This window comes from Terrapene carolina, unplaced genomic scaffold (genome assembly GCF_002925995.2).
Source record: "Terrapene carolina triunguis isolate 2854851 unplaced genomic scaffold, T_m_triunguis-2.0 Scaffold142, whole genome shotgun sequence".
Classification (NCBI taxonomy): domain Eukaryota; kingdom Metazoa; phylum Chordata; order Testudines; family Emydidae; genus Terrapene; species Terrapene triunguis.
In genome coordinates, this window is record NW_020664493.1 from 3,110,413 (window position 1) to 3,138,365 (window position 27,953).

Below are 27,953 nucleotides of genomic sequence, written 5' to 3' on the forward strand. Positions count from 1 at the left end.
TGACACAAGCATTGCACAAGTATGATCCAGCAATTGCTTGTTACTAAAGAAACATCACTGTTTTCCCACCTCCCAAAATTAGGCAAGTGCTTTACAATTTAACAAGCAATGGATTCAAATTTGAAATGTAACCATGAAGACATATATAAATGGAACATTTATATTTTGTCCATACAATAAGTTATAACTGCCTTTCTTCTTATGTTCTATATGGGTGTTTTTTCCTAACTTTCACTAAAAGGATTAATAATATTTTGAAATGTAAGTGAAAAAGCTCCTTAAAGTCACAGTTTCAAATAGCTTCTAATTAAAGAAGGGGAAAATTAGAGCTTTGAATACATTCGGAAATTAGTATCCCAAGTTGTTAACTCTTTAAAGCTTTTCACATGCATTAAAAACCTTACTACAGACCTCAATCCTGCACTCACTGAATTCAATTGAAGTTTTATCATTGATTTCAAAGACAGCAAGAATTAGATTCTGGGCATTAAAAAGTAGATGCACAACAAATTCTAAAATTATTTTAAAAGATTATATTTTTGGATCAAAATACCAAAACAAAATTGTGTTGCACAGAAAACTATGCCTTATGGTTCATATAAAAGGTCATGAATCATAAAATCCATATGGATTAATTTTAGTAAAACTAAGACAAAGAAAACATTATTGCAAGTCAATTTTTCATTTGCATACACATATGTCATCCCCTTAGTTGTTGCTTTCCCTCCCTTCCTTCTTTCTAATTAAAGGAGAGGCTATATATAAGAAAAAATAAGGCCATGTCTCTCTCTCTCTCTCTCTCTCTCTCTAAACATGCAGGTTTCCTCAATATCAATGGGTGTTCTGCCACAGATTGCAGCTGTAAGCAGCGGCCCTTAGTTTTGGGGGCAGAGAAATGTTCGGTAACTGAAAAAAGGCAGTGATTTTGAAAATCCAGAATTACATTGTTCTGAGAAAGATACATTAGTTTAGCCAAAGGTGATGCTGGAACTCTTTCAAATCTCATTAATAAACAGCCAATACAAACTAATTGGTTTATATGTCCTATTCTCTTTATTTAGGTACTTGGCAACTCAGCCCAATCCAGTCTTATTGGATTCAGTAACTTAAAATACACTATTTTTGATCTGCTTTTCAACTTGATCAACTGAAGAACATACAATAGCACAAAGATATCTTGAATATCCACAAATATTCAAGTGGATTTGTAATATGATAATTTAAAACTGGACTCAAACTCTGCTGTAGAATAGGGGTTTGCCTACTATTGTGGCTAACAGCAACATCAGCTCAAGAAAATACATTTTATGGAGATATTTCATGAATTATAGTGGTAGTTAGTTGCTATATAACACTTTTAGCAATACATATATATAAAGCTCATGCTTGAATAGAGATGAAAATGGTTCACAAAGCCTGGATTTGCTAGTGTGTCAACACACTATTGTTCACTGAATGATAGAAAGAGACCACTCAATAGATAATAATAAAACTGCTACTGAATTATTTTGACAGCTGTTCTCAGAATACTTTCATGGTATGATTGCTGAACTTAAAAATAGGTGTCAATTGATTCTTTTTCATCACTGAAATAGCTACATAACAAGGAAACCAGCTGAGTTTTTGCAATACTATTATGAAGATACAGAAAACCCTATTTCTGCTTTAAGAGTAATAAGCAAACAATATGAGTAGCCTTGATAGAATTCAACTTAATATAATTTTGACACATAATATTGATGTTATTTTTAAATATTTTTCAATTTATCAATTTAAATTTTCACAGTTGAGGGAAATCATGGGTGGAGTCAGCCAATAATTATTTAATGACAGCCGTTGAGATTAAAAAAGTTAAAACTTTATAACCATTAAAACACAAATTGTCAAATCACATGTCAAAATATACAAAGTAAATAGCTTTCAATCAAACTAATTGGCAAAGTAGGAACTGCTTGAGAACTTGTGTAAATTTCTATTATCAGTGGAAATATTTTTTCCATCGGTTTGTGTGTGTATGGGGGGGGAAAAAAAATCAACATTTACCGATAAAAAAAATCATCCATCCAAGCCTAAATATGAGCAGTTGATTTGATGAGTAAACAAAAATACAAATATAGTTGCATATGCCTCTTTCACATGTTTATCATAGACTAACATCTGCTAAACACAGTAAAATAATGAAAATGCAATGACCTATTTATTTGAAGACATATTTCAGTGTAAAGCATTCTAGTTGATAATTACCATATGTCATGGTTAAAATTCCGCAAAACAGCGCATTGTGCTAAAGCTACATGTTCCAGTGACAGGGACACAACACAAAATCATCAATATTAACAGCTCATCAACACCAGACATAAGCAGCTGCCACGCTGATCACTAAGGTCTAAAGGCTAATGTCACCATCTGGGGCAAATCCTTCCAAGTGCCCCTTCCAACAAAAGACAGGTTTTTCTGCTTTGGAAGAGAATGGTAAATTAAAAGTGACTTGACATGTCAAGGATTTTCTGAACTTTGACCCAGCTATGAATTAGCTGATTATGTTGTTTTCCCTTTATTCACATTCCAGATTCCCATAGGGCAGTGGTTCCCAAACTGGGGTTCGTGAACCCCTGGGGGTTCGCGAAATGTTACAGGGGGTTCTCAGGAAAAAATTCCCTAATGGCGGACAGAACTGTCCCTAGGGATCTTGGGCAGCACAGGGCCAGCAGCCCAGAGCCCCTGGACTTCCAAGAGCTAAGCAGCTCAAAGCAAGCCTATCTATCACACTGAGGAGATTTAAACTTCAAGACTCCTTATAAGAAATGGAAAGGGAGGTGGATATTTTTTGATATTTTTAAAATTAAATAGGCAGCTAGTATTGTTTTTTAAATTATTATGAAGAAAAAGTTTAAGTTTTGTTGTAACGTGCGTTGTTTGCCTGGACTGCTCAAGACCTGAATGCTTGTGTAGGAGAAACTCTTTGAGTTGGCTTCTTAAATACCTTCATGCTGTTTCACATCTGATACTCCTTGATGAAACATAGGAGCCTTGTCTTATAACAGGCTTATTCAAAGTGATACAAGCTACGAAAGTGAGATCTTGGAAGAGTGTTGCCATTTTCATAATGTAATAAAAAAACTGTAATGATAAATAATAATGAATAGTGTGTAATAAACAGTGTCTCATAAAAACAAATTTTATATTACCAAGATCACTGCTTTTATAATTTATATTCAGGTAAAGGAGAAAATCCCTGGAAATATTCATTTTTTAGGAGGGGGTTCACGACACTTGACATTTTAGCGAAAGGGGTTCACAGGTTCTTAAAGTTTGGGAACCACTGCCATAGGGTGAAATGAAACGCCTGTTGCCCCACAAATGGGGGGGGGGGAGTGTGTTTTTTTCCCCCTTTATGCTGAAGACAGATAAACATTAACCTTCAGGGATTAGTCATGTCCACAATATTGTAGCTATTTAAGATAAAAGGAAAAATAGCCCACAATCTCTCATGATTACAGAAATGTGCAGAAAAATGTGTAATTTATAACAAAGGTATTTCATTTTGCTCATTTGATTATGATGAATCTAAAAGGAAACGATAAACCTAATCCCATTTTCAGCTGAATCTTTTTTTTTTTTAAAACCTGTAATATTATTTTGAAATTGTTTACTCAGCAGCTGACAGCACTGGTGGCAGAATCAGTTTCACTGTTTTGTCACACTTCCTGTCTCATACACTAGCATAATGACATGGCTCTTATACGTTGCAGAGGGTATAATCCACGAGCACCAGTTTGAGGTCATAAGAACATAAGAATGGCCATACTGGGTCAGACCAAAGGTCCATCAAGCCCAGTATCCTGTCCTCTGACAGTGGCCAATGGCAGGTGCCCCAAAGGGAATGAACAGACAGATCATCATCAAGTGATCCATGCCCTGTCACCCAATCCCAGCTTCTGGCAAAAAGAGGCTAGGGACACCATCCCAGCCCATCCTGGCTAATAGCCATTGATGGACCTATCTTCTATCAATCTATCTAGCTCCCTTTTGAACCCCGTTATAGTATTGGCCTTCACAACACCCTCTGGCAAGGAGTTCCAGAGGTTGACAGTGTGTTGTGTGAAAAGATACTTTCTTGTGTTTGTTTTAAAACTTGCTACCTATTAATTGCATTTGGTGGCCCCTTGTTCTTGTATTATGAGAAGGAGTAATAACACTTCCTTATTTACTTTCTCTATACCATTCATGATTTTATAGACCTTCATCATATCCACCCCCTTAGTCGCCTCTTTTCCAAGCTGAAAAGTCCCAGTCTTATTAATCTCCTCTCATACGGAAGCCGTTCTATACCCCTAATCATTTTTGTTGCCATTTTCTGAACCTTTTCCAATTCCAATATATCTTTTTTGAGATGGGTGACCACATCTGCATGCAGTATTCAAGGTGTGGGCATACCATGGATTTATATAAAGGCAAGATGATATTTTCTGTCTTGTTAGCCATCCCTTTCTTGATGATTCCCAACATTCTGTTCGCTTTTTTGACTGCCGTGCACATTGAGTGGATGTTTCAGAGAACTATCCACAATGACACCAAGATCTCTTTCTTGAGTGGTAACAGCTAATTTAGACCCCATCATTGTATATGTATAGTTAGGATTATGTTTTCCAATGTGCATTACCTTGCATTTATCAACATTAAATTTCATCTGCCATTTTGTTGCCCAGTCACGCAGTTTTGAGAGATCCTTTTGTAGCTCTTTGCAGTCTGCCTGGGACTTAATTATCTTGAGTAGTTTTGTATCATTGGCAAAATTTGCCATCTCGCGGTTTACCCCTTTTTCCAGATCATTTATGAATATGTTAAATAGGACTGGGCCCAGGACAGATCCTCAGGGGACACCACTATTTACCTCTCTCCATTCTGAAAACTGACCATTTATTCCTACCCTTTGTTTCCTATCTTTTAACCACTTACCAATCCATGAGAGAACCTTCCCTCTTATCCCATGACTACTTATTTTGCTTAAGAGTCTTTGGTGAGGGACTTTGTCAAAGGCTTTCTGAAAATCGAAATACACTATACCCACTGGATCTCCTTTGTCCACATGCGTGTTGACTCCCTCAAAGAATTCTAGTAGATTGGTGAGGCATGATTTCCCTTTACAAAAACCATGTTGACTATTTCCCAACAAATTATGTTCGTCTATGTGTCTGACAATTTTGTTCTTTACGACGGTTTCAATCAATTTGCCCGGTTCTGAAGTGAGACTTACTGGCCTATAGTTGCTAGGGTCACTTTTCTGGAGCCCTTTTTAAAAATTGGCGTCATATTAGCTATCCTCCAGTCATTTGGTACAGTAGCTGATTTAAGTGATAGTTACAGATGACAGTTAGTAGTCCTGCAATTTCACATTTGAGTTCCTTCGGAACTCTTGGGTGATTACCATTAGGTCCTGGAGACTTATTACTGTTTAATTACTTATTATTATTTAGTTTAGGTCAGGGTGCCTCCTCTTTCCCTGAATCTCACCATGGGATTCAGAAGCAATTTGAACCCATGACTATTGTGGGAGAGGGAAGAGAGAAAGCCCCCTTTACTCCCCAGACTTCTGCATGCAGCCAGGGACCAAGGTGAGAAACAGGAATGCTCTTGACTCCTTCATAGCTGGAAAGGAAGAACCTGTTGTACACATGCCCCACACTATGCCTCTCTGTGGACCCAAGCTAGAGAGAAAAAGTCCAGGCAAGAAGTGAGGAAGTACTGACCTGGGAGGGAAGGATGGCGGGAGAAGACCTTCAAGCCCCTTTGTAGGATCCAGAAAAGATCTAGAGCAGCTGGGACGAGATGGAGAGGTGGCAGCCTCCTCTGATCCTGCTGGAGCCAGAGGATGAGCAGAGCCAAGAGGCAGCAAGGGCTAAAGGCACCCCTCCACGCTCTCCCTCCCTCCCCCTAAAGACAGGAGAAGGGAGGGAGATGAGACCAAGAGGGAAGAGGGCTGCAAGTCCCTTGTCCATGGCCCCCTCCATAGAAGTCCTACTTGAGGACTCAGCCTCCCTCCCCACAGGAAGCCAGGTGACGGGAGAAGGCAGCAGCATCTGAGATAGGGCTGCAGGGGAAATACCCTGTCTCTGCCATAGGGAAGGGCAGAAGGCTGCAACAACTGTAGATGGGAGTGAGACCAGAAGGGGACTTGGAAGAAAGTAGTGTCTTATGGTCAAAACACTGGACTGATCCTCAGGAGATTTGGGTTCTGTTCCTGGCTCTGCCACAGTCTTCCTGTGTGACCTTGGCCAAGTCATTTGCTATGTCTTGGTCCCCCATCTGTAAAATGAGGATGACAATAAGACTTTCCTGCCTTAGCTGGATGTTAAGAGAGTCAATTCATTAAGATTGTGAGGTACTCTGATACTGAGATAGAAATATTTCTTGCTTCTCCATGGCACTAAACAGGAGGATCAACAGGCGGGAGCAGGCTAAGAGACACCCCCTTCCCCCCAGGCCTTTGTGGAGCTGGGCAGGAGGAGGCAGCAGCTGGAAGGAGAGGAGACAGTCTCTTGGCTGCAGCTGTCCCAGTCTTGTGCACAGCAGTAAATTTCAGCTCCGGTGCATGTCCCCTGAGAGCCCTTGCTGTGGGCTTACACACTCTCTTGTTTGTATGGGTCTTTCTGAAACAGCCAGGAAAACCGAGTTGAAATCAAAGGGGCACTCTGGGGCAGGCCAGCTGCACCAACATGCAATGATTATTTGTGGCTGTCATTATAGGTACATCTTTCGTGTGCTCTGACCTAAAGCCAAATCTAGGGAGCAAATACCCTGAGTATTTTATGATCCAGTCCAGATTCAGCTCAGCGTTTTCCCATTCAGCAACGTAACACTGATAGTACAAAGCTTTAACTTAACTCATCAGGCAAGACACAGAACAGAGGGGGGGGGGGGTGAGAGAAGAGCTGCGAACCCGCTGCTGCCTCTTGGAGCAGGAGCAAAAGAGAAGAGGAAGCAGAGAAAAGCAACACGTGCAGCAGCATCTCTGTCTGTCTCGCTGCGAGATCAAACCAGCAAGACGCAGGAGCTGAGCCAGCCAATCCCCCCACTCGTGCTGCCGCCAGCCGGGCAAGCGAACTGGGGGGTGGAAGGGGGAAGCCGTCCCGGGCTGGACAAGCTGCCTTCACTTCTGTGTAGCTGCTGCAGAGTCACCGCGCTCTCCCGGGAGAGACCGAGACGAGCTGCCCAGACACTTTCTAGCGCCGCAGGCAGGTGTCCCTAGAGCTGGGGGGGGTAGCGCCTGGCTCCCCAGGGGAGGGCAGGGGGAAAGTACCTTCCCCCCATGCGAGCCAAGCGGGCTCATTTCTGGGCACCGCTCCCGGCCAGGCTATCCTGGCTCCGCGCTTCAGCGAACCTGCCCCGCTCCCCTGGACCCCACGCCCGCGCTCCTCGCTGCAGAGCAGGGGGCCCCCCGGCCCCTCCACCCGGATCCGGGCCCCAGCGCCCCCCCCCTTTGCCTCCTCTCCCGCCCCCAGCCCCTGCGCTGCCTGTTGCCCTGCCCGGGACTCACCCTCCTGTCTCGGCTCCCGAGTCCACGCAGTCATCCTCGCCGCCCGGCTTCCTCTCCATAGCGGGCGTCAGGGCTCCAGCTCCGCGGCCGGCGGCCCCTGCCTCCTCCCCCGGCTGGCTGCGGCCGCCTCCCGCCGCGCGCTCCCCCAGCGCTGGGGGTGAGGAGCCAGCGCAGGCCGCCGGGCTCCCCTCTCCCTTGGCAGCGAGAGCGTGTGCGGAGCCTCCCCGCCCCCAGCCAGCTCCGCCGCGGGGCTCTGGGTGTCAGCGCCGCTCCTCTGGCCCGGCCTCCTCCCCGCCTTTGTGCGCGGCTCCTGCATCTCCCCCGCCCCCCCAGTGGCCTGCCCGCTCCGCAGCAGCGACTCTCTCGCTGAGAAGGGGGCGCAGCCCTCCCCCCACGCTTTGGAAGTGGGTCTGTCCCATAGGTGACATCTTCATCGAGAAAAGCTCCCCAGTCGGGCCCTATTAGTTATTACAAACACATGTGGGAGTCACACGTGCTTGTGAGCACATGACAAACTCCAAGGAACTAACCCTGCTTGGTTCCAGTGGCTCTAGCCAGGGCTGGCTCCAGGCACCAGCTTGGCCAGCAGGTGCTTGGGGCGGCCACACCGGAGAGGGGCGGCAGTTCCAGCTATTCGGTGGCAATTCGGCGGACGGTCCCTCACTCCCTCTCAGAGCGAAGGACCTCCCGCCAAATTGCTGCCACAGATCGCGATCGTGGCTTTTTTTTTTTTTTTTTTTTTGGCTGCTTGGGGCGGCCAAAACCCTGGAGCCAGCCCTGGCTCTGGCTGAAATCTGCCTTCTCCCCTCCCTTTGCTGGTTACAAGGGGCTACCTTTCAGGGGCCGTGGTAATATATAGTCTGAGACCTACTTTGAGATCTGCTGGGATGAAATGGAAAGGATTATTGCTTGGGCTTTCCAAAGGGGCCTAAGGGCTTGTCTACACTTGGAAGTTTTGCCAATTTAACCATACTAGTAGTTAAAGGGGCAACCCACTCCCCTGTCGTGGGCGCAGTTAGGTAGCTATAAAGGTGCTTACATTGGCTGGTAGAGCTGATTCTGGTTCAGGGAATGAAATAAATTATGTGGGAATAAGGCCCTTTATGCCCCTTTATAACTGCATACAGTTTCTGGTGTATAGCAGTATAATGATTTTGGTTAAAAAAAAATCAACTATTAACCAACATATACCTTTTCTAGTAGACCAGGCTGAAGAGAGTTGTATGCCCAACACCCATTGAAAGTCACATTCTGATTTCCTTCCCCAGACCTGAAGAGATCTGTGTAGCCAGGGCTGGCTCCAGGCACCAGCCTACCAAGCATGTGCTTGGGGCGGCACCTGGAGGGGGGCGGCGCTCAGTGTTGGGGTTTTTTTTAAACATGCTGGGGCTGTTGGGGCGCTCAGCAGCGCTCCAGCCCGAGAGCGGGGCCGCGACTGGGCTCGCCGCCCTCCCCGCGGCGCTCCGGCTCCCGGGGAGAGCGGAGCCGCAGCGGGCTCGCCACCCTCCCCCGGCGCTCCGGCCAGCCGGGGAGAGCGGGGCCGCGGCCGGGCTCTCCGCCCTCCTCCCGGCGCTCCGGCCGGTCGGGGAGAGGGGGCCCCGGCAGGGCTCTCCGCTCTCCTCCCGGCACTCCGGCTGGTCGGGAAGAGCGGGGCCCCGGCCGGGCTCTCCGCCCTCCTCCCGGCGCTCCGGCCGGTCGGGGAGAGCGGGGCCCCGGCCGGGCTCGCCGCCCTCCCCTGCTGCGCTCCCCGCCGGGGGGTGGGGGGGTGGCAGGAGGCTTTTTTGCCTGGGGTGGCAAAAAAGCCAGAGCCTGCCCTGTGTGTAGCTCAAAAGTTCAACCTTCCACATATTACCTCACTCAATATTGGGGTTGGAAAGGACTTCAGGAGGTCATGTAGTCTAACCTGCTGTTCAAAGCAGGACTAATCCCCAGACAGATTTGTACCCCACTTCCCTAAACGGCCCCCTCAAGGATTGAACTCACAACCCTGGATTTAGCAGGCCAATGCTCAAACCACTGAGCTACCCCCCTTCCTTCCTGTCTCTGGCTCTCTATGAAGAACTATGGAGCTTTCTTCCTTCTCACCCAGTTTCAACTTGTGCTTGATATTCCAGCAAAGTTAAATACAATTACTTTTTAAATTATATCATCCCATTCTGCAGACAATCAGCACACAATTCCTACTGACTCAAAAGAACCATACAAATAATTCTCATTTCCTACAATCCGTATTATTACCCAACTATGACCAAAGAAAGTGGTGAAAGTCTCAGCATTTGTGACATTTAAAACTAGATTGGACAAGACATTAACTAATATACTGTGGGAAACAAGCCTATATTGGCAAAAGGTGGACTAGATGCTTTAATACCATATGTATTTTCCATCTCTGATTTCCATAGCTGTGTCTACTTTGCCATAGATTTTGGGAAATTTCCCCATTATTGTACCATAACCAGTTCACCTTCACTGGTGGCAGCAGTGTTGGCAGCACTACTGTAGAGTAAGTACCGGCAAGGCATAGGTTAACATCCTGCTGTCTAGACCTGTTCTAAACAAGTCTGTTGTAGACACAGGTAGGTGGCACCATATTAAAAAAAAATGCCTTGTGGTCTGTTTGCACCATATCTGTTCCTGGAAGTGGAACTTGTTTAGAAGTAGTGCAACAGTGGATGATTCCTAAAACAGCCTAAAGACCCTAAACCAAAGGTCCCCAAACTCTGGGGCATGGCCCCCTAGGGTTTTGTTTTAAAAAATGCCCTAGAGAGTGTGCAGAAAACAAGGGGGACATGGAGGAATGTCTGTGGGGGCACGGCGGGGCCCAGGCCTGCCCCCATGGGAGGTGGGAAGGGAGTGCCCCCCAGCCCCTCCATGTCCCCAGCTCTGCTCTGGTCCCATCCCCAGCCTTGGGGTGGCTCCGCTCCCGGCCCCAGACCCACCCTAACTGTGGCCCCAGCCTCGGCTCCCTTACCCCTGTCTGTGTTCCCCCCTCCCGAGCCGCGTCCCTGCTCCCATCCCCAGCTCCAGGAGGACAGGGGGGCATTGACAGGAGTGAGGGGGAACACAACCCTCAAAAGTTTGGGGACCGCTGCCCTAAAAGCAATGAGACTACTCCAGTTTCACTGTATGAGGTACATCAGTGTGCAGAGGGGCCGTGGGAGGGGCGGAGACTCCTCAGCCCCGGGGCACTATTTCCCTGTGGTTCTGTATGGTAGTACAGAGATGGTCTAGGCATGTGGCCAATGTGTCTATGAATCATACAGATCCATTACCCCCAAATACCATTGGTATATAAGGATTGTAGGCTGTAGCAGTTTTGAATATTTTCATGAATTTTAATGTATGTTAATATTGGTTTAAAATAGCCTTTTTTCCCCGGTATACAAGAGCTTTCCTATTATTCAAATAAAAAAGTATGGCTTATATACTATATAAGCTCTGTTCACTGAAGTCTCATCCCTCCCCCTCTCTCCCATTGAGTTAGTAAAAACTAGTCCTATAAGGAACAATCCTGCACTATCAGGGGGATGTCACATATATAGCCCTTTATACATTAAAATATTAAGGGACAGATTCGGCCCCCCCTCCCCCTTACTCCTGTAGAATAACACAACTGAAATCAATAAGGTTAGTTACATGTGCAAAGTTACGTTTAAAGGACCGGAGACAGAGAACTCTACTAGGCAGCGTGAACAATGGTGGCAGAATCTGGTCCTAAACCAGTTAATCCTCAAAACACCCTGTGAGATAAGAGGTATTTGTGACCTTCTCCTCTGGTGTTATCTGGATCGGTGATCTGCTAGGTTACTCCAGTCCTTGACTCTGGGAGCCAGCCTTACCCTGCTCTGCTGTGAGAACCCTCACTCCTGGGATGTTCACACACAGCCTCTGGCATGTAAGCTGCTCCTTGGATTGTGCAACTGAACAACACTAGCCAATATCTCTGGTCCCAGACACAACCCTAGGAACCTCCGTCTTGCAGTGTCCAGTTATGCCCGCTGGACGCTGCAAGCTTATAGGAGTTCATCAATTTAACAAAGAAATTGATATGTACCAGGCTGGTTATCCCAAGGGGAGTCTCTGACACGCTTCAAACCAAACGCACTGCTTCAGGTAGAATAAACAAACAGATTTATTAACTACAACGGTAGATTTTAAGTGATTATAAGTCAAAGCATAACAAGTCAGATTTGGTCAAATGAAATAAAAGCAAAACACATTCTAAGCTGATCTTAATACTTTCAATGCCCTTCCAAACTTAGATGCTTCTAACCACAGGCTGGCTGGTTGCTCTTCAGCCAGGCTCTCCCCTTTGATCAGCGCTTCATTCGCTTGGTGTGGTGTCTGTAGATGTAGGTGGAAGAGAGAGGAAGAGCATGGCAAACGTCTCTCCCTTTTATCATGTTCTTTCTTCCCCCTTGGCTTTGCCCCCCCCTTCCTTCAGAGTCAGGTGAGCATTACCTCATCACAGTCCCAAACTAACCAAAGGAAGGGGGGTGACTCACTCGATAGTCCAACAGATCCTTTGTTGTTGCCTAGGTCAGTGTCCTTTGTTCCTGTGAGGCTGGGCTGGGTTTGTCCCATATATGCCCTGATGAGGTATGAACTACCCCTCTGCTTTTGGAGAGTTTTTGCCTGGGCTTGCTTTAAGCCATGAGGATACATTTTCAGCCTCATAACTATATACATGAAATTATAACCTATAACATTACTATAACAACAATTACTGTAACATCACTAGAACAACAATGCTCAGTGCATCATGAGCCTTCCGAAGACACCCGACATGACAAACTTTGCATTGGATACCACACAATCATTTTACAAGGATGAACATGGGAGTGCTGGGTGTTCCCCCGAGGTACAGAGCATCACGGTATTATCCCATGTTACAGTTGATGTGATTAAGTGATTTGCCCAAGGCTACAGAATGAGTTAGTGGCAAAACCAGGATTAGAATTCATTTCTTGGCTCCTAACCTGGGCCCCAATACTGTGAGGCATTGAATGTATAACTCTCAATGATGTCAATATCAGTTGAGGGCATTGAGCCTCTCTCAGTAAATATTCAGCACTTTGTAGGACAAGGATTCTGGTGTTCAAGTCACTAGTCCTCGCTGCCTCTCTTTGATCCAGTCTACACACAGAAATCATACCTAGTTAACTAAATCGATTTATAAATTAATTTAATTACATCAGTGCAACTGCATTTAAATCAGTTCACTTTAAATTGGTTATAAGTTTGATTTCAAACCAAATTTGAACTAAATCAGTTTAAGAGTGGCTAAAACTCATTTAAGGGGGTCTGCACAAAGGAATTGTACTGCTTTTACTAAACCAATTTAAAAACAGATGTAGTTAAATTGGTGTAATTTCTTTAAGTAGACTTTTAGATGAGCAACTAATAGATTGTTTCCATCTCTGACTTTTACTATTCTAATTAGTAATGTATAAGCATTGGCATTTGAGAGGATCTGGAATAGATTTTATGCTGCATTTAAGATTAGTTTGCTCCATCTATCCCAGGGGAAAACCCCCACAAGCTTAAAGGAAATATATAATTAAGGTAGTAAGTAAAGCTACCACAAACTAGAAGCTCTCTTTATTTATATATTTGCCTCATTTAACCCTGTTTAATTCTGGTCTTTCAGGTCATTAGGATGAAAAGAACTCTACCCTGTAATAAATTCCAAGCATGTCAGAGATTCTAGTGAATGAGGTGCTAAGCCATCTCTTTCACTTAGCTGTTTCTTATTTACTGTTACTGGTACCTCACATGAACTCTTTTGTGATATGTTGAAAAGGAAAGTTAATAAAAAATTTTTCCCTATATTTGGAAGATCATGTTGGTACTTATAAAGATTAGACTAATGTTAGTGCAACTATTCCTGCATAAATTTCCCCACTTTCTAACCCTTCCTTTGTGTAACAACAATGCTTATAAAAACCATCAGAGACAAAGCACCAATATGAGAGGCAATCTTGCAAGAACCCTGAAAAATAAGCTATTATTTTTGAGTGGTTTTGTACAAAATAAGTCCAGCTAGCACTTAATACAGGAAATTAACATCAGCTCTTCATGCAAATCCCTTTTGCTAGTTGCTTTGTTCTCAAGATGCTGGTTTTCTCAATGGGTGTTGATGAAGTCAGCAGGATAAGGCCCTGTTAAAGTGCAGTACCAAACTCAGGACATGCATGTTGGATTTTGGATACAAAATCCAGGACAGTTGCATTTTTGGAAGGCAGAGGTGGGTTACAGTTTGGCATACCGTTCAATCTTCATGCTAGATCAGCCCTAAAATGATGGATTTCATACAGGTGAATATTGCCAAAATAGTTGTGGCAGTTTGTCACAAAGAGAGGGCTTTTTTAAAGGGTTAAGATGAGGTCACATTTCATTGGTGGTGAGTCTCAAGCCATACACCCAACCTCTTATAATATTTGTTAACAAATATGTATGCAATAAAAAGTTGTTCATTCAGTGTACTAAGGCTGGGATTTACTATGGAGTTTAAGGGAGTTTGGTTCCCAACTCCCATTGTCCTTAGGCTTCTTTGAAAATCCCAGCATACCCACATCCACACACAGTGAATGGTGTACTGCATTAGATATATATCTTTATAAGCAAATGACTTGTAGTACTTAAATTATAGTATATTAAAATGTTATTGAGAAAATCTAGCAGTCAATAACAGCTGTTATAAAATCTTGAGTATTTTTATTCTGATCCTGTACCACTGAAGTCAATGGGAGTTTTGTCATGGATTTAAAGGGGAAGAGGATTGAACCCCTATCTTTCAATGTGTAAAGTTAGAGTCTTACTAGGTTAGGCAATGAAATATGCTATTCATGCTTGGAAATCTGAGATAACTCAGCACTGTGTACTTTTAAAAAATCTAGTGTGCATTTAGGCCCCAATCCTGTAAAATGAGCCAGCTGGACTGGGCTTTACATCCACACAGACCCCCTATGCAGGTGCAAGAATCCAGCTTGCAGGACTACAGTTAGCCCTGTAACCATGACAGCGACTATCACAGATCCACTGGGAAGATAGTCACTGCCACAAATTAATGGGTAAAGGATGTCTGTCTGATGTTCTAGCAATTACAATTCAAATAGAAGAATTAATTCAAGTCTATGTTATCCGCCATTCACAATTTTCATGAGATAAATTGAAACGAAAATGGAACTAATTTATTAAAAATCAACTGTCTGCACTTTGTTGACTGTTGGATCCTTCCCCAGGCCTTGGCCCATCTAGCCCACAAGTAGTATGTCCCTGACAGACCTTCAAGAACACAGAGACAGGCAGTGAAAGGATGTCTTGAGAAAAAGGATTGCAAAAGCTACACTTAAAGCATCTAATATGTAGCAGCTAAAAAGAAAGACAACAACATGTACAGGATGCTCTTAATCCAAATCCCAGTAATCGAATTACATGATAGGCTACAGCTTCTTGTCTCTTAATTTATAAAGGGATCAAGCAGTATTAGAATAGGGCTGCTACACACCATGAAGTGATCATCCTAGCATGACAGCACGTACAAAAACAACACATATCATGAGGGACCATGAGAAATGAATTCAGCAGCCATTCTGTACCTAGAAATTCAAGAATGGGATCTTCATGTCCTTGTTTTTCTCTTCAGGAACTGAAAGATGCTATTTATGTTCAATGCAAGTGTGTGACTTTCATGAAATGGGAGTTACACACATGTTTCCAGGGCAGAACAGAAATACGAGCATGCAGACAATTAAATAATAGGGCTCATTAACAATTTATGGCTAATCTGAAGATGTAATATTTATTATTGTGTACTGAGGCTTTTAAAATGTACATTTTGTTTCAAATGTATTTATTTATTGTAATGGAGGACCAGATCCTTAGTAAGTTATGTGGTCCCATTTACATTACTGAGACTGCTTGCATTGGTATGTATGGGCTGCTCACACTAATAAGGGTTTGGAGGACTTTCCAATAAGTTGTTACATTTCAACATTTTTTCCTGTTACTAGTACAGCTATAAAAGCTACACAGAAAGAAGAGCAAAACTGAAAAGAAAAACAAAATACAAACTGTGTAAAAACTCACCAAACTTATAACACAAAGTTACCAAAAGAAGACGCAAAGTATTACCAGCCTTCAGGATAAAGTACTTATTGTCAACTAAAGAGACTCAAACATAATCAGAATTTGGCCCCCATTCTGTTTCAACTTGTTCTGTATATGAGGAGATTAGGTCAGATTCAAAGTTATTCAGCTAAGATTTATCAAATAAACCTTGCTGTATGATTAGACCAAAATTTTCAAAATTTAGACTCCCAAATAAAAGTGGCTTGATTTTCAGAGGTGCTGAGCAAATCCCACTGCTGGGAACGGGCATTGCCTTTTACTGCCTAACTATGAATTTAGAAGCTTAACTGTCAGCATCCAGTTTTGAAAATATTGGCTGTAAGAATAATAAAATCTTCAAAAATAAAACCAAGAAAAGTGGAGTGATTGATATATAGATATGTAGGATACTCACTGCAATTTATCAGCTCCACAAGCTAGTGTCAAACTGCATCTCTGGTTTCAGCATCTGTTTTGCTTTCACTTTCACAGAGTCAGTTTTCCTCTTCTTTCTCCCTCGATTCCCACGGATGACTTTTTAGAGCTGACAGTTTTAAGACTATCAGGGTCTGACCTCCCTCAGCTCTTCTGCCAGAGCCCTACCCTGTATACATTTATGTTGCATTCAGTGCTTAATTTGTAATGAATGAGGTGACGGGACTCAAGCAATTAGGTGTCGGGGCTCAAGCAATTTTTTTACATTCATATCTGATGCAGCAAGTCCAGAGGTGCCGGGGGGCTATGAACTGCCAAGCCTAGAGATGCTGCGGCTCAGTACTGGCAAGCCCTGGCACAAATTAAGCACAGGTTTCACTTAAAGACTCTGCCATGCTCAGTGCCAGCTCTAGCATTTTTGCTGCCCCAAGCGCGCGTGTGCGCGCGCACACACACGCTGCAATCGCGATCGGCGGCAGGTCCTACGCTCCAAGAGGGAGTGACGGCCCCGCCGCCGAATTGCCACCAAACGGGCGGGACGTGCCGCCCCCCTCTTCATTGGCCACCCCAGGCACCTGCTTGCTAGGCTGGTGCCTGGAGCTGGCCCTGGCCATGCTGCTTGCAGTGAATCAAAGTGACCTGTGTATAAATTGCCTGTTGTTGTTCTTTCTCCTTCACTTCTTTCTACCTGCCTGACATTCAGCAATGAGCTAATATTTGGAGAGCACTCAGCACATGATGGGCACTGCAGCTTATAAATAATAATAATAATCTTCTGCATCTAACTCAAGACTCTATAATCTATCTATAACAGAGCTGCTTCTATGTACTGTTTGAGTGACTGTGGTTGATGCTGTAAAGCCACAGTTCCTGCCCCAGGGAGCTTACAGTTTAAGTGTAGATACAGGCAGAACAATTCAGCCAGGTCATATGCCAGGTTGCAATACAAGCCTGCGGTAGTGGAGAACTCTTGAAGTGCTCACTGAAAAGTTTCAAGGAAGAGAAGGGTTTTAAAGGTGTGACAGACCCAGACCAGTGGGGTACAGGAGTCTGGTAGAGGGCAAATATACTGGTCATTGGATGAGTAGTTTTCTGTTTCCTGAGTGACCAGAGAAGGGGCTGCACTAGAGTAATCAGGAACCTGCTAGAACCAGTTAAGGCAGGCAGACTAATTAGGACACCTGGAACCAATTAAGAAGAAGCTGCTAGAATCAATTAAGGCAGGCTAATCAGGGCACCTGGGTTTTAAAAGGAGCTCACTTCAGTTTGTGGTGGGAGTGTGTGAGGAGCTGGGAGCAAGAAGCGCAAGGAGCTGAGAGGGTGTGCTGCTGGAAGACTGAGGAGCACAAGTGTTATCAGACACCAGGAGGAAGGTCCTGTGGTGAGAATAAGGAAGGTGTTTGGAGGAGGCCATGGGGAAGTAGCCCAGGGAGTTGCAGCTGTCATAGGAGGCACTATAGACAGCTGCAGTCCACAGGGCTCTGGGCTGGAACCCGGAGTAGAGGGTGGGCCTGGGTTCCCCCCAAACCTCCCAATTGACCTGGACTGTGGGTTTTTCCAGAGGGAAAGGTCTCTGGGCTGTTCCCCAACCCACATGGTGAATCTCTGAGACAGAAAATCTGCCAATAAGTGCAGGAACCACCAAGATAGAGGAGGAATGTTGTCACAAAGGGTAATTTGAAGGATAAAAGGAAGGTTGTATGATGCATGAAAATGGGGTGAGTTCAATGGAAAAAGGGGTACACACAACTTTATTTTACACTCTGAAGGAGCAACAGCTACCCCAAACAGCTACAGCTCCCTGCTCCAGGCATGCTCCCTCAAATTCCTAGCCCTGGAAGAATCTTCTGAATACCTGCTAACTTATTGTAGTTAATATGACTACTTTAACTTATCAATCCTAGATTAATATTTCTTGTGGGATAAAACATTGCTCCATGGTGAAATAGTTCTTTTAAGTAACTGTTTTAGTTACTGCGGTTGCTGTATTGTGAGATCACCCCCATGAAGACTGCTAAGAAAATGTTTATTGTTGGAGTGATTGCTTCCACTCTTCCTTTTTGGCAAAGCTTTGGGCACTGAGAGAAATACATGGAACAAGGAACCCTCACTCACTTTCCCCACCCACAATGTAGCTTAAAAAAAGTGCAGCCATAATATAACACCATATGTTTAAACATTTGCTATGTATACAAGAATGCTGAAGCACGGTAATGTTGGAGGTTTACAGGATAGTTTTGCAACAGTAATAGCTTCAAGAAGGGTATTAAATGGCTCAGAGGACTGGAAAAGGGCTGGGGATCCTTCCACCTCTATGTGGCTGGTTCAATCCAGCCTCCAAAGGTCAGCTATGATTTAAAGTCCAGAATCTGGACAGTGGTTCATGTGCCATGAATTGGAGTTTTCATTGTGGTGAACAGATGACCACATCCCCAAAATACCACCACATTTAGTAGCCTGACTTGAGAGGCAAAGGTATATAAAGTAAGCTATTCTATCACCCTGAGAATTTGTCTCTTTAGGAAAAAGAGGAGTCCTACACGAAGAGCTTTGCTGTTCTGTACAGCAAGGACTCTGATATTAACTACCTAAAATTTACACAATGTTTTGAAGATACCAAGTGCTGTTTAACTGCTAAGTTTATTATTATAGTTATATATTCTTAGTACATTTGAAGAACTATTAATCCTGCTGTTAATCTAGTAAATAAAGAGATCAGGCATTCTCTCTACTCTCAATTGTCAGTAACAGTGTATTTATTTAGTCAGAGATACTGATATTTAGCCTTTTCATTCTCACGCCGTTCTGGTTTTATGTTCTGCATTATTTCTGAACTCATTTTTGGACAGAACAGTTCGGTAGTTTCTGTTTTGTTGCATCTGAGAAATTTACTAGGGGCCCCCAATCCTCTCCTCTGCACAAAGTTCTAGTAAATAGCCTTTGTGCAGGGGCTCCCATGACAGGCATATGCCCTCCCCCTCGCTCAATCTGCCCCCAAAGTACTTCTCTGCACTGCTGCAGATGGAGATCCTATGGAGCTGAGCTCTGCAGTATCTACCCCTCTGCAAGGACTCTCTGTGGTCTCCTGTGTAACAGGAACACACTCATCCTACAGCCACTCATGCGTAGGGCACATGTACTGCTTGCAGAGGGTAAGGCAGGTTATGCCCCTCGTTTTCTCACAAGGATAGATAAAATAATCAACAATGATGAGAGCATCAAGTGTTCAGTGGAAAGCTGATTTGGGAATGTCTGCAATATTACTATGCATTATTCTACTGAGGTCATCAACCAGATCTGTCAACGTAGATACAGGAGCTGCAAGCCAACGCAGAATTTGAGCTCACACTCACATAACTCTTATTTCACAGGCTTTGTACCACCTCCCACTTAGCCTCCTTGTAACATCTGTTTTTTCAATGATTATCAGTGGAAACAAATACTGAGATGTATGAAAAAGCAGATTGAGAGGTAAAGCTATAGAAAATCACCTACATGAAGAGATGCCGTTGCTGTTTATCTTTGTCTTATTGTCTGAACTCCCATTTAACCACAAAAACCATTCTAGGAGGCGTGTACCTCAGAATTGCTAGGACTCAAGACACAGTCCAGTCCCTGGTGTTCACATCTCAACTGCTAGAAGAGGGCCTCATCCTCCCTGATTGAACTAACCTCGTTATCTCTAGACTGAATCTTGCCTGTATATTTATACCTGCCTCTGGAAACTTCCATCACATGCGTCTGATGAAGTGGGTATTCACCCACGAAAGCTTATGCTCCAATACGTCTGTAAGGTGCCACAGGACTCTTTGTCGCTTTTTACAGTTCCAGACTAACATGGCTACCCCTCTGATACTAGTCCAGTTCCTGGTAGCTTGGATTAAAAATTCCTGGTAATTTAAGATTTCTTTTGTAAGAAGGCGTCTCTTCAAATGCTAAAAATGACAGTTCCAATTCTGTATGACTCTCAAGCTGCTCAGACATAGAGGAGGGAGGCGGCTGCATGAAGAGCAGGAGCAGGCCTACGTTAAGTTCTGTCACTGATGTAAATTCAGTCTTTGTGCCAAATGAGGATCATGAGCTCAGCTCCACTCCCCCTCAGCCATGACCCTTTGTGCTGGGACTGGTGTAGGAGGTGACAAGTTCCTATCACCAGGCGAATTCTCCACCAGCATGTCTGGCTGTTTTCAGGCCACTTTGTGCTGCTGACATGTTAATGGGCTAATGCAGCACAATGTAGCTTTAGCTCACGGGAGAATTTAGCCCAAAATGGGAGGTAGAGAAAGAGCAGAATCTGCCACTTTCAGCACAGGGAAGAGCCAACTTATTAATAGGAGTGTCCTGCCTTATCTACGTTGTGTCTTCCAAGCCCTCCCAATCTCGCACCTTTCCTTGCTAAGGAGGAACTAGGTCAGATCTGCAAGTCGTGTGTGTGGTTTTAAAAAAAAAAAAAAAAAAGCCAGGAACAGTCTATCAGTAGCTGTAATTCAACTACCCAAATAAAATGAAGCCTCTTGCTTGCTAGTTAGCAGCACTCCCCAAATCCACAAGCAAACCCACCTCATACCTGGCACTCCTGGGAGCAGTGGTGAGCTGGATCCAGTTCGCACCGGGTCATGCGAACTGGTTATTAAATTTAGAAGCTGGTTTAGAACCGGTGGTTAAAGGGGTGGGCAAACTCCAGCCCGCGGGACCGTTCTGTCCGGCCCGCCTGAGCTCCAGGCTGGGGAGGCTCCCCCAGCCCCTCCCCCACCTCCCCTCCTCTCACAGAGCCTTAGCGTGCCTCCTGCCGCTTTGAGCGGCATGGTGTGGGGGTGGGGCTGCGAGCTCCAGCGGTCCGCGCGGCATCCATACACGCTGCCCTGAGCAGCATGGTAAGGGAGCCGGGCTGGGGCTGGGAGGAGGGGTTGGATAAGGGGCAGGGAGCGGTTGGAAGGGGTGGAGGTTCTGGGGGGTCGGTCAGGGGATGGGGAATGGGGGGGGTTGGGTAGGCGTGGGAGTTCCAGGGGTCTATCGGGGTGGTGGTGGATGGGGTCGGGGCAGTCAGCAGACAGGGAGCAGAGCGAGTTGGGTAGGGGATGGGATCCTCGGGGGCAGTTAGGGGTGGGGGGGTCTCGGGAGGGGGTGGTCAGAGGACAAGGCATGGGGAGGGTTTGATGGTTTGCGGGTTCTGAGGGGGGCAGTCAGGGGCAGGATGTGGGTGGGGGTCGGATGGGGGGGGGATAGGCACGTGGGGCTTGTACTCACCGGGCGGTTCCCTACTGGGTCTTCAGTGGCACTTTGGCGGCGGGTCCTCCACTCGCTCTGGGTGTGAAGGACCCGCCGCCGAAGTGCCGCCAAAAACCCAGAGCGAGTGAAGACCCCCCCCCCCCAGCCGCCAAAGTGCCGCCAAGGAACCGGTTATTAGGATTTTGGGAGCTCATCACTGCTTGGGAGTGTCACATGGCTCACCCCATAGATTGCCAAAAGAAGACATTTGTGGGAGTAGACAAATGGGTTCTCACGGCTGGCATCATTGGCAGAATGGAGGTAATTGGTAGAGTCCTGCATGGATACATAATTCTTATCCGAATCCGATCCACAAACATGGTCTGTGGCTATCTGCAGATATAAAGCAGATATCTGCAGAATTGCAGGGCTCTAGTAATGGGGAGCAGAAAGAGAGAACTTGATTAGAGACAAGATCGGATAAGTAGAGAAGAACAGAGGTATATAGGACTCTGAAGTTGAGAGCAAGAAACTCATTGAGTCAAAGAGGGAGGCTGTGATATGGCCAGAACAAGAGTCAAAGATATAGTGCCTTTCATTCCAAAGGATCCCAAAGGACAGTTCAACTGAAATGTGGCCACCTCTGCGGTCAGAGGCTGGTACCCAGCCAGTGGATGATAATCTGCACAAAAGTGGAGGCAGGGGAAACTTCTGGCCAAGGACAGTGGAGAAAACGCCCGCACTTAGGAAAAGTGCCATGAGCTCTTTAATGTAGATAGGACCTTTCCAAAGAAGTACGGGCAATCTGAGCTTTTGCAACCGACAGAAATGAGGTCTGATTCTGATCTCCCATATCTTCACATAACTCTGACTTCTTTGAAATTCCTCCTGGTAAGTCACCAGCATGAGTGAGAAGAGAATCAGGCCTGTGGAGCACAGCATTCACTTGCTGTGAAAACATCTCTGTCAGCACTCAGAAAAGTCCATGGAAATACTGAGAAACTAGGAGGAATTTGAAGGACAATTGTCCGAGGGCATGAGACTGCAATGCAAGACTGACAGTTTTTATTTCTGGAAAGACCCTTGTAGCCATCGTTGTCATTGGCAATTTTGTTTTCTTTGACAAGGGCGAACGTCATTACAGTTGTGACTCCTGGCGAAAGGAAGTCTGCCTGCCTCTGCACACCCCATTGGCTTCATTCTGTTAACCTAATTGTGTAGGACACTGTAACCAGTACAAAACTAACAGAGCCACCGTGAACAACACAGGCTGGTCAGACTACATTAAAAATGGGACTTGCATGTCTGCTGTAGAAACCAGATGAGTGAGGTCATATCTTTTATTGGACCAATTTCTGTTGGTGAAAGACAAGTTTTTGATCTTACACACCAACAGAAGTTGGTCAGGAAAAGATATGACCTCACTCACCTTGTACGGGTACAACACTGCATGTCTGCTGTAGGCACTTTGTATCCATCTGTAATATCCGTTTGTGGGCAGACTGACTCTTTTACTCCCACATTGGGGAGCTGTTCGCACTGAAGTCCATGGGACTCTTTGTGCAACTACTTGCTCCTCAGCAGGAGTGAAGGCTTTACAATTTGGCTCATAATTAGGGCTTCTGTTTCTCAGGATTTATTTTCATTTGGGGGGGGGGGTATTTTTAGCCACTTTTGAGTTTTATGTCAATGTCTTTCTCTCTGTATATACTGTAACGAATAATGTATATTGTACAAATTACTGATTCCAGTAGTATTTACTCTAATGAGTAATCTCTTTGTAATGTTCCCTACTGTGCTTTAACCTAGTACTTCTCCCCCCGCTGAATGACAACAAAAAACCCACCTGAAACAAACAACCTAAACACACAAAAGTAAAATAAAATAAAATCTAAAATAGCAATATATAAATTAAAAAACCTATCCCAAGCAGAGTTTTTGTCACAAAAAGGGAGAAATGCCACAGATTTCATGAAGTCCATAAAACTTCATTATTGTTCTCCATTTTGCATGCAAGGCACTCAAATACTACAGCGATGGGTGGCAGTATAAACCCCTAAGATTAAGATAAGGTAAGAACAGATACATGGAACAAATTCCTCTTTCACTAACTTGTATCGTTCTGTACTATACTGGACCAAATCCTCATCCTCAGCGTAAAATGGCAGAGCTCTATTGATTTAATGGATTCACACCAGCTGAGGACCTGTCCCATTGTTCTGTACTTCGTGCACTCTGAGATTCCATCCTTTGTTTGGCGCACAGACAGATTGTCTATTGTACAACACTCTGCAGATTAGTGGCACTACATAGATAATAGCTGTAGTGTTGGATGTGAGAAAAATAACAGCAATAAAGAGTGAGATTATATTAAACAACTGAGTTTCTAATCCATACATTAGCTCTCAAACAGGCAACAAACATTCTTTCTTTTAGCCTTGTATGTGTAAGGACTAGGGACAGATGAACATTGCAAAATATTTTCAGTGAATAGTTCTTTGAATTTTGAAACTAATTTGTTTTGACTGTGTTCTCTGCAGTTCTGGTTTCAATTCTGTGAAAATTCTAACCTGAATATACAGCTTGCCAAAACCATGAGATTTGAAGGGTCTCATCCAGCACCCATGGAAAGACAAAGCTGCCACTGACTTGAATAAAACAGGTTTCAGAGTAGCAGCCGTGTTAGTCTGTATCCGCAAAAAGAACAGGAGTACTTGTGGCACCTTAGAGACTAACAAATTTATTAGAGCATAAGCTTTCGTGGACTACAACTCACTTCTTTGGAAGCTTATGCTCTAATAAATTTGTTAGTCTCTAAGGTGCCACAAGTACTCCTGTTGAATAAAACAGGATCAGAACCAAAGCTGGTATTCACAGAAAAAAAATTCCAAGTTCATAATCACAAGTGTTCATAGCACAAACCCAAGTCTAAGTTACTCACACAGTCAGGAGGTACACCCTATCAGTGTACCCCCTGACTGGGTGAGTAACTCTTAGACTTGGGTTTGTACTATGTGACCTATGTGTTCAATCAAAACAGCTTGCATTTTGAATATTTACTACATGCAGTTAATGGCTCACGAACAAGCTATGGAGAATTATTGACAGGAAGTGATGGGTGAATAATTTCTAATAGTTTTTCTACTATGTATTCATTATCAGTTCATGATCAGAAAAATGTCAGGCAATCCAGACCGCACAGTTATTGTGCCACATTGGATAGGTCATGGGGTGAGCTCCCTGCTGCTTCCTTTGGAGAGTTTAATGCGGCTAAGGGCAGCAGTCTGGCATACACTTCGTGATCCCTGAGTGTAAAGTATGATCACCGTGTCTGATCCCTGTGCTGGGACACAGGAATGGGGACGTTCCTGTTCCTTGCATCCTCTCCCCTCCATCTATGCAGGACCACACCCAGTCTAGCTCTATATTTGTAGTAGGGCTGTCGATTAATCGCAGTTAACTCACGCGATTAACTCAAAAAATTAATTGCAATTAAAAAAAATTAATCAGTTTTAATCACAGTGTTATTCAATAGAATACCAATTGAAATTATTAAATATTGTGGATGGTTTTTCTACATTTTCATATATATTGTATTTTGTGTTGTAATTGAAATCAAAGTATTATATTTTTGATTATGAATATTTGCACTGTAAAAATGATAAACAAAAGAGAGAATATTTTTCAATTCACATCATACAAGTACTGTAGTGCAATCTCTTTATCGTGAAAGCGCAACATAAAAATGTAGATTTTTTTTGTTAATAACTGCACTCAAAACCAAAACAAAATAAAACTTCAGAGTCTACAAGTCCACTCAGTCCTACTTCTTGTTCAGTCAATTGCTAAGACAAACAAGTTTGTTTACATTTACAGGAGATGCTGCTGCCTGCTTATTTACAATATCACCTGAAAGAACAGACGTTTGTGTGGCACATTTGTAGCCAGCATTGCAAGGTATTTACGTGCCAGATATGCTAAACATTCGTATGCCCCTTCATGCTTTGGCCACCATTCCAGAGGACATGCTTCCATGCTGATGATGTTTGTTTAAAAAAAAAAAAAAAATGCGTTAATTAAATTTGTGACAACTCTTTGGGGGAGAATTGTATGTTCCCTGCTCTGTTTTACCCTCATTCTGCCATATATTTCATGTTACAGCAGTCTTGGATGATAACCCAGCACATGTTGTTCATTTTAAGAACACTTTCACTGCAGATTTGACAAAATGCAAAGAAGGTACCAATGTGAGATTTCTAAAGATAGCTACAGCACTCAATCCAAGGTTTAAGAATCAGAAGTGCCTTCCGATGAAGTAGGCTGTAGCCCACGAAAGCTTATGCTCAAATAAATTTGTTAGTCTCTAAGGTGCCACAAGTACTCCTGTTCTTTTTCCAAAATCTGAGAGAGATGAGATGTGGAGCATGCTTTCAGAAGTCTTAAAAGAGCAACACTCCAATGCGGAAACTACAGAACCCAAACCACCAAAAAAAGACAATCAACCTTCTGCTGGTGGCATCTGACTCAGATAACGAAAATGAACATGCATCATTCTGCACTGCTTTGGATTTTTATCAAGCAGAACCCGTCATCAGCATGGACACATGTCCCCTGGAATGATGGTTGAAGCATGAAGGAACATATGAATTTTTAGTGCCTCTGGCACGTAAATATCTTGCGACGCCGGCTACAACAGTGCCATGAGAACGCCTGTTCTCACTTTTGGGTGACGTAAACAAGAAGCGGGTGGCATTATCTCCTGCAAATGTAAACAAACTTGGTTGTCTGAGCAATTGACTGAACAAGAAGTAGGACTGAGTGAACTTGTAGGTGCTAAAATTTTACATTGTTTTATTTTTGAATGCAGGTTTTTTGTACATAATTCTACATTTGTAAGTTCAACTTTCATGATAAAGAGATTGCACTACAGGATTTGTGTTAGGTGAATTGAAAAATACTATTTCTTTTGTTTTTTTACAGTGCAAATACTTGTAATCAAAAATAAGTATAAAGTGAGCACTGTACACTTTGTATTCTGTTGTAATTGAAATCAATATATTTGAAAATGTAGAAAACATCCAAAAAATTTTAAATAAATTGTATCCTATTGTTTAACAGTGCGATTAATCGCATGATTAATCACAAATTTTTTTAACCACTTGACAGCCCTAATTTATAGTACATATTTGTAACTTTACTATAATTAATTTGGGAATGTATCTTGAAGGTTGGAAAGTGCAATGCTTTGTAAGAATTGGAGGGCAACAATGAATGTCCTAGTACAGCCAATGCCTATATTAATGTCTGATTAGATACAGTCCACCCGTTCTCCAAGAAACATCTACGTAATCTTAAATTATTAAAAGTCTCATGCAGTAACTCTGGAGGTCAAGGCTCCCATCTAGTGGTGAAATGTAAAGGTGCAAAGGTAGCTACTAGCTGGAATTCGAATGGCTGAAACTCTTGTAAATAGTCATATAGTGCATCATCTTCCAAGGGCAAGGAAGAGAGAGTCTTAGATGAGTATGTTCTCAGGATCGCTAACCCCTTGCACTGCTGCTGTAGCTACACTCTATTTTTAGTACACTTGTTTGATCAGACCTAGCTGGGGTATGTCTCCCTGAGCTGGGAATTATACCCCAGCTCAATGTGTAGACATACACTTTGAGCCCTTCAGGGCTGTGCTGTCAGTGCTGCTGCTGGTAGGCACCCAATTGGGAAAAAACTTAAGCATGGGTTAAGGTCAGTGGACCTTCACCACATGCTTCCAAATTAAACATGTGCTTAAGGGCTATCCTGAATAGGGATGCTTTGCTTTTCTGACTCAGGATGCCAGTGAAGGTTTGGTGTTGAAGAAACAGAGTGACAGGTTTCTGTTACTAGCATAGCTATCTAACCAGGTACTGGTATGTAGGGCCGCCGAGAGCGGGTTCCGGCCCCGGTGAAAAATTTTTTTCAGGCCCCCCAGCAAGGGCGGACCGGCTAAATGGTGCTGACGAGAGGCGGGGAAGCCAGGTTCCGGGCCCCCTTCCGGACTGCCGGCCCCAGTAATTTGTACCAGCTTCCCCCCCCCCCTCATCGACCCTGCTGATATACCTCCCCCCCCCACCCCATAATATCAGAAAGAGTGGCTTGCTGACCTCAGAGTAGGGAGGGAGGTTGACCTGGAAGGCTTCCTACGAGTTAGGTTGCTGTTACATAATTCAGTGGGTTGGGGAGGAGAGAGGGAGAGTAGGAGGAGGAGAGACTACAAAAACAAACCAGCCTAAAGAATTCCAAGGTTGGGAAAGGGAAGGAGATGAGACCACAGAGGTCAAGAGAAAACGGAATACTGTGTATGGTAGGGCATTATTTTTTCTATTTATTAAGATCAGGCATGAAATTTTAATCAGGTGGTGGTAATCAACTGTACTAAATAAGCTATAAAATGTGACACACTGTGTAAGACATGGGTGGGTATAACAAAAGAAAAGGATCTAGATGAATTGATCTATGGTTTTTAAACTTAATCACTGAAAGCTGCCCTCGTCACTGATGGTGATGAGTACAATGATTTTCCTGGTCAAGATCATTCTGTCAAAAGCCCTTGAGCATCTCTTATCTCTCACGTGGCTTAGAAATGTAATCTCTTCTTGAAGGAAGTGCAGAAGTGATGCACCAA

The 27,953-nt window shown here is 43.9% G+C and overlaps 1 protein-coding gene across 1 annotated transcript in view; it reads right to left on the bottom strand.

Annotated features, from left to right (window-relative positions):
- LOC113406864 (protein FAM124A-like) overlaps window positions 1-7,596 on the bottom strand; it is a 73,934-nt gene extending 66,338 nt beyond the window's left edge. Inside the window, exon 1 of the mRNA XM_026653658.2 lies at window positions 7,538-7,596. Coding sequence (XP_026509443.1) covers window positions 7,538-7,596 — 59 coding nt within the window. The remainder of the gene's footprint in view (window positions 1-7,537) is intronic.
- Between the last annotated feature and the right edge of the window lie 20,357 nt (window positions 7,597-27,953).